The 7,921-nt window shown below is 41.6% G+C and overlaps 1 protein-coding gene across 1 annotated transcript in view; it reads right to left on the reverse strand.

The window, feature by feature from the left end:
* Nucleotides 1-305: 305 nt before the first annotated feature.
* LOC108786671 (thymus-specific serine protease-like) overlaps nt 306-7,921 on the reverse strand; it is a 21,423-nt gene continuing 13,807 nt past the window's right edge. The window contains exons 8-12 of the mRNA XM_018556016.1: nt 5,914-6,177; nt 4,191-4,332; nt 3,920-4,099; nt 1,081-1,226; nt 306-579 (exon numbers count right to left, since the gene is read on the reverse strand). Coding sequence (XP_018411518.1) covers nt 526-579; nt 1,081-1,226; nt 3,920-4,099; nt 4,191-4,332; nt 5,914-6,177 — 786 coding nt within the window. The 3' untranslated portion in view covers nt 306-525. The remainder of the gene's footprint in view (nt 580-1,080; nt 1,227-3,919; nt 4,100-4,190; nt 4,333-5,913; nt 6,178-7,921) is intronic.

A 7,921-nucleotide genomic window follows, 5' to 3' on the forward strand; every position in this document is an offset into this window, starting at 1 on the left:
GTAGTCACCGCTCCAAGCTCACTCTCGTGATGGACTACAATCTCATGTTTAGTTTAATAATTTGTAGTGAGATTGAAACCCATCATGGGAGTGATCTTGGTGCGGTGACTACTTCATAACACACACAGGGACCATGGGGAACCAAAGTAGCCATCCTCCAGAAGGAAGGACAGTGTCAGCACCAATTCAGAGAGGATTTGAGGATCTACAGCCGAGTGATACACAAATACGATACATTTTTGTTAATAGTTAAGGTGCTTGAATGTATTTTTAAGATTTAATTCCTGAGTTTAGTGTCACCTTAAATTTTGGAGAGGCAAAAGCCAATATTGCTCTGCCTAAAGCCGACTCCCCCCTACCTCTATGGAATGATTGCTTCTAGATGGAAATATCCTTTATAAATCTAAAAAAATATTTATGGCAGACTGACTAGTCAGTGCTGGTTTTGAACGATTTCCAGTGCAAGCAAAAATGTTCTTTGGGCGCTCCATTGTCTTGTTAAAATAGTATAGGTCATAAGATGGGCTAAGACTCCTCGCGAGCAGATTTTAACCACTCTCCAAGTTTCATGCCGATTTCCTGCAGGGGAGAAAATAAATGAAGATTAACTCAGATGTTCATTTAATTGAAAACAGGATCTGTAGTGTGCTATGGCCCTAGATCTGCCAGAAGATAAATTAGCTATACTGAAGGCAGCACCTTGACTTATAGACAAATTGAAAATCATTTTGTGGATTACTAACTTCAACTAGAGTGCAATATTTGTTGCATGATAAGGGTTCAGAAAAATGATGGAACAGATCATAAACTTATTGAGCTACAAAACATGCAGTTTACAATTTTCACTGTGGCTACAAGCTGATAAGATATAGGAAGAAGATCTCACCCAACTGAAAGACGACAGGTTTGACTTGCCTGTCATTAGCTATAAATGCTTTCACAGAAAATGTTGTTGCTTCATTTTGACACACATTAGGGTTCTTATGCAGGCAGTTAAGAAGCACTAGTGTTTACTAGAGTTCCTTTTTAATTATGTACGAAACTGAGGATTGGGTCAAAAAACAATGTTCGTTTCCTCACCTCTCTGGCTTTCTGTAAAGACGGAGGATCTGTGGCACGTGATGGACCCATGTTTGCACAGTGGGCTGTTCCGTTGATGAAGATGGCAATTTCTGAGTGAGACTGATTCTTCAGCACACTGAGTGCGTGCCAAGGATCGACATCACCTAGTAATAAAGGTATAAGGGACATTAGATTAAAATGTGAAATAGAGGTAAGTACAAAGATCTTGCATCAATACAATATACGAATGTGTGTCATTAAGAAGAGTACAGGACAAATTATAAGATCAGAAGATAACATGATTCCAGGCTGCATATGTCAGCACTGTCTTAAGGCATGCTGCAAGCACTTCAAGAACCACAAGTAGAGTGCGAGCTGGGGGCACCTGGTGCAATAGGACTGTCTCTTACCCTACCCTCCCCCGTGTCTAGAATCGGACATGTTGCAACTGTGTGGCGGTAAGGCGATATGCATTATAGACCTCAGTACTCACTAAACCTGGACAGGTCATAGTAGGTGAGGATTGGATGGCTAGAGGTGACCAAAATCACTATAGGCGGGCAGCAGGAATGGATCAAGATTGAAGTTCCATGTGGCTCTTTTCAAGCAGGAGCAGCAGCGGAGGAAATGCTTCCTCAATGCTGTATGGCTGAAAAGAGATCGCCGAGCATGTACAATAATCTACCCAGCAGATGACATCACCCACATGGTTAACCCCTTCTGCAGCAAAACCAGGGAGAGCAAAGATCAGAGATGCCAGGTGACCTAAAAAAAGAGGTAGCTCCTAGTTCTCAGACTGACTGGACTACGCACTAGGTAAGTCTTCAGAGAAAGGGCAAGCACTGAGGCCAAGCCAAAAGGTTCTAAGTCAGGAAAGCACTCCACAGTTAACTTTCACCAGAATGGTGTCTGGAAGGCATACTATGTGGAAACCAGAGCCTGAAGGTCACTTCCAGGCTAGCCGCACAACGTCCAGTCCAACAGGGTTTGGACACAGAACTCCAAAAGATGAGCTGAGGAAACCCTGCTGGAAAGCTGCAATTGAAAAGGATGACGCTCCCACAGCACTGTAAAGTGTCTTCACCGAAGAAAAAAAAAAAACAAGAAAAAAAAATGAGCTAGCAAAAAAATAAGTTAGTCTTAAAACAGCAGAGCTGTGAGAAAATACACCCATCCTCCTAGGACAGTGGTGGCGAACCTTGGCACTCCAGCCGTGCCAAAACTACAAATCCCAAGATGCATCTGCCTCTGGGAGTTGTGTGTGGCTGTCAGAGCCTTGCAATGCCTCATGGGACTTGTAGTTCCAAAACAGCTGGAGTGCCAAGGTTCGCCATCACTGTCCTAGGACAGTAGGAAACAATGGAGCCATGTTGGTAGCAGGAGGGGTTATACTGGGCTGGACTACAGTTCTTGTTTGCTACAGTCCAGTCCTCCTGTAGGCGACAGTATAACCTGAATATTGAAAAGTTCCTATGTCCCGGAATGGACGAAAAAAAAAAAAAAACAACTGTATTTTTGAAATGTTTCTACACTTTGTAGCAAAACAAAAAGCCTTCAAATAAATGTTAACAATACCAGTCCCTCTGCCTGTCACTCCAGTCTTCGCTATCTTCTTGAAGATCCTACTAGCCTATATAGCATGTAGCTCTGCAGCATTGAACACTTCTAGGTGTGTTGGATGCTTGCTTGCACTTCTGTGTGGTGGAACTACAGAATGAATCGGAGGTATGCAGGCATTTAACACATCGGGACGTCCTGGATTCTGACATTTGAGGCGGGTTTTGGCTACATGGTTGCTTCAACATTCGTTTGCTGGATACTTTAGAATATGCATTTTTAATGCCAAATTGGAACTATTGTATATGTACATAAGTTACATAATAAGACAAATGTCCATCAGCAACCTCTCACAACTGCTGCAGCTTTGGTCCAGAGCAAACACTAGATATGGCCTTTCAAGTGATTTATTTTAAAAAAAAAAATGCTGTATTAACATCCTGTTTGTATCCTGCATACATCCAACATTGTTCTGCAGCTTATGCTTAACGTTGAGTGGTCCTGCTTAACTTACTGTTAGCAAGTATTGTCAAATCCTTCTCCGTCGATCTTCTGTCAAACAGTATTCTATTTAATGTATAGGATGTAATGCTATTCTGTCAAGCTCCTTCTGCAGTACATCACTATGCTGCTGATTTCTGAATATGAACACATTGCTCAGCAAGTTGGCGTTATGCATATATTCAGATGGGGTCTGTCTTATCAGCAATGCCACAGCTGTGATCTGGGAAAATTGAAGCATGAGTGACCAGAGGGAACTTGATCCTGTTTAAAAGTGGAATTTGAGGGCTGGTTGAATAGTGAGCAGCAAGCAGCATATGCATGACTTGCCAACAAATTTAATTATAACTTGAATTCTTAGCCAGTCATGTTCTATGCATCCTTTCCCTGCAACCATGGTAACAGTACTATAGGATTCTGCAAGATACTCATCCCCTCTTTCTATCTGTCCCACAAATCTGATGTCAAATAAGAGGCAAGCTGTGCATAGAGCAAGAGATCCCCAATAACGTCCTTAGGTTTACTGTTCACAGCATAGGGTGATGCATGACTATAGGTGAAGGGAATGCATTCTTTCCTTTTGCCGCACTTGGATTGATCATGTGATTATAGTAAAGGCAGAACTTACCACTAAGATCTCATTTTAAATTTTAGAAGTACAATGGTATTGCCTGCCTAAATATCCACAACAGAATCAGATAAGGGTCTGGTAAAACCCTTGACTCTTTTTCCTCCCTCAACAAAAGCTGAAGTTTGTTTCAAGTTGCGTCATCCTTAACCAGTCTGAAAATTGATTTACCATTAACGAAGATTATGCGGCTGGATTTTGGGTGATCGGCCCCATAATATTCATTGGTGAATTGGACAGCTTGCAAGACGGACTCTGTTGGGATCTGGAACACTTCTTTGCAGATGTCCAGCTGGAACTGAAGGGTTATTCGGGGAGAGAAAGGACAAGAAGCATGATCGCAGGTCTGATCTGTGGGGGGGAAGGAGGGGTACAGTGAAAAATAGAATCACTACAGGCTGCAATAATTAGAGATTTGTGTACATTAATGCTGAGCACTTACAGTATCCAAACTCCGTGCATGTTTGGTAATACCACTGCCGCTCCCCAACCCCAACTGGGCTCAGCTCTGTTTTTTTCAAGTCTGATAAACTTTTATTATGGGAGTTTTCCACACACTTTAGCCCCATGAATTCCATGTAAATCTGGAAAAGTAAGACTCTTACAGTTATTTTTTGCAATTATTCAATTATGAAATATACAAGTTGCTCTGTTTTGTTCCAGTTTTTATCAAACAGCCACATAATCAATGTTTGCAGGGCAGTTTCTTCCATTCCCTGTAAAGCAGTAGCTTGGGGTGAATGTTTCCCCATCCCCATGCACTTTTAGATATCATACTCATATCAGCTCAGTCCTATAAATACTACAATAACCATTATCATGGTATTGCCAATTTTTGGTGTTTCTGGCATTCCACTGAACATCCCTCAAAAAAAACCTTGCAATTCCTCTAGCTATCCCATCAAACAGTACCCATTTGTAAGCTCTTGATTGCTCTCATTTCAGTTCTGGAATGGCCACTGGCAACATCACTACCCATATTGATATTGATGCTGCACACTTGGGACGTTGGTATGCTGGTTTCCAACACAGACTGCTATACTTGCCTACAACCCTTTCAGCACCTCACCCGGGGTATATACCCTCTTTGGGTGATGTGCCGTGAGTATCCTTGCCTTCACTTCTGTACAACCCACACCTTGCTTTCTAGTAACAAATAAATACAATATTAGCTATAGAATAATAGGGTGCTCTTGAAAGCTGAAAGAGGCCTTATATTGCCTTAAAGATAATGGCACCACACAAGTAATGTGGCTACCAGTTTTGGCCATTGCAGGTGAAGCTCTGGAAGCAGCTGTGTTGGTGGCAACAGTTGGTGTTGGATGGTATAGCAGAGAAGGCCTGCTATTGCCCTAGGTAATGAGGAGCCATAAATCATCTGAGCAAGGGTGTTAAGGGAGGTAATAAAACCACTGCCCTGTCACACCCTTGCCTGACCTTCCCCAACCCATGATATGCTCCCTTTTAATCCTACATTACTAGAGAACTGTCCTAAAACTAGTCCTACATGCAATATCAATTGAAGAGATATGGGTAGAGGTAGGGTGCTGGGTAAAGGTGTTGCCTTTTATAGGGCCCCATTCTACCTTAATCCATCTCTACAGTTGCATGCCTCAGGTTTGTAACAAAGCAGTACTAGGAGCATGATCATAAACACAGAGACTCTGAGGACAGAACAAATTCTAAGATCAGAAAAGAACATGATTCCAGGCTGCATATGTTAGCTCCTTCATAAGGAGTGTATCAAGCAGTCCAAGAACCACAAGTAGAGTGCGAGCTGGGGCCACCCGATGCAATAGCACAGTCTCTCTACCCTTCCCTCCCGTGTCTAGAATCATACATGTTGCAACTGTGTGACAGTAAGGCAATATACAGTATAGACCTCAGGTACTCACTAAACCCAGACAGCTCATAGTAGGTGAGGGTTGGATTGCTGGAGATCCTACATGCAATATCAATTGAAGGCATAGTGGTAGAGGTAGGGTGGTGGGAGCTAAAGGTGTTCATAGGGCCCCATACTGCCTTAATCCATCTCTACAGTTACATCAATCAGTGAATAGATCCTACTTTAAGGTCATTCGGTCTATACAGATGTATAAAAAGTCTTGTGTCTGGTGTTCAGATCTAAAATTGTCTGCCATCATCAGCATTTACAGCGCACTCACCGAGTTTACAGCTTTCAGTCCTTCATAGGCAGAGCTTGCTGAGATCATACGCTCACAGATTTTCCTGACGTCACTGCCCGGAGACTCATTGTTGTACTGGACAGCGCCCATGAATATATCGGCCAGGTTGCTGACAAACTCCATGTAGTCTTCGGGTGGGTGCAGAGCTGCACAGGAGAAGAAATCTTTCTCTAGCTGAGTAACAGATTTCTCCGTGAGAAGAGACTCCACTACACGGAAACTCTCCTTCACTTTGTCCAGACACTGCAGAGAGAACAAGGCAAGGCGTTCAGGCGGACCCCACTCACATTACAATCCAATCCCACAATCAAAGCCCTATAGAGTATCTTCATTTTAATTAGGTTAGGCCTTATTCCACTGACTTTCACTAAGAGCCAAGAAGAATTGGGCACAGCCACCTTGCAGTATTATGAAACAGGGAGCAGAGAATGTATGCACAGTGGGCAATATGGCTGCCGCCATTTGCAAATATTTACAGAGCAGATGCAGAATTGTAAAACATTAAACTAGATCTAAACCCAAATCACGAAAATCTCAAATAGAGGGGGGAAATCTCCCTAACTGGGACACAAACAGCAATAGAAACATGACAGGTCTCCTAATGCCTCTCCACTCTTTCCAAAACTGAAAAGAATTGTCATCAGTTCCACTTTAAATATGCAGTTTTCATTAAAAGAATATTGAGTTATCCTGTCATATAGCTTCTTGTTTAGTTACTTCCTGTTATAGGGCGACAACTGTCTCCCAGTTGTGATCCTGTCTTGTCACCATATTACAAGTGTAAGTAGCTGCACGCCTAATGTAGACTGCAAGTGACCATACCAACACATGCTGCCCAGGTAAAACTGTATTGTATGAAAAAAAAGGTGATGATATTTATGATACACAGTACATTGCAAATGAAAGGTCACATAGTATTTAAATGAACTTTAATAGTCTACATCTTTATAGGTTCAACTCGATGGTCTTTTCTCAACTCGACTATGTAACAGTCATATATTAACATTTACAGCCATATGTTTGGGCACCCTTGGTCTTGCTTTGCCTAGACTTCTATAAGTCCATGCTACAAAGCTGGAGATGCTTGGGAGAGGGTCCCATAGTAGTATATGGGAAGCAAATCCAACGGTGCAAACAACGTTTATCAGGACCAATGCAATGAAATGCAGAAGGCCACACGGTGTAAGTAAGTATACATCTGGAAATGGTGCGGTAGTTTAGGTCAGGAGTGGGTAGCGGTTTGAAAGTGCATTTTGTTTAAAAGGTGCACTTATTTTATTACGTGAGAATAAGTACAAATGTGAAATTCACATCAAGAATTGGAATTAGGTGAACTTTGCACTAGCATTCCCTTTACCGTTATTGTATATGACTACCAAAAGCAAGTGCTGGGCGGAGGTTGCTGCCAAGTGCTCTCTGACAGGCCATTTGCATTCTGCTGCATACTGCTAAAACTAATGCCAAAAGTTATGTCAGTCTGCTCTCTGCACTGCAGTCTTTGTTCAGTTCTATTGATTGCTTGGGTGGCACCCGCTGCCTGCAAGAGCATTTAAATAGATAGTATAGTGTCATTTCAGTGAGTGTTACATTTTGTGTTACTGTAGCATGTTAATCTTGAAGTAATTTTTTATGTTATATTTATATATTTAACAGCACGCCTTTCATTGTGACTGCTTTGTATTAACTCCTTCATGATCAGAGGTAACCGATTGCTGGAAGCCCAGACCAAATATATCAATGTCAGTGTGCATGGATTAAATTGACACAAACACTGAGACTATTTGCCTAGAGAAGTCATTTTACTTTGTTTTTTAAGGACGTGGTGGTACAATTTTTTAGTAAATACCCTGCTAAGGTTTTTTTTTAATTATTATTATTATTGGCTTATAGATTGCCAATAATGGGGAAAGGGGTTTTAATATTGTTAATAGTAATACTAATAATTGTTAATGATGATAATAATAACATTTATTTTTGAACACTGTAC

Source organism: Nanorana parkeri, unplaced genomic scaffold (assembly GCF_000935625.1).
Source record: "Nanorana parkeri isolate BGI_ZX_2015 unplaced genomic scaffold, ASM93562v1 scaffold221, whole genome shotgun sequence".
Classification (NCBI taxonomy): Eukaryota; Metazoa; Chordata; class Amphibia; order Anura; family Dicroglossidae; genus Nanorana; species Nanorana parkeri.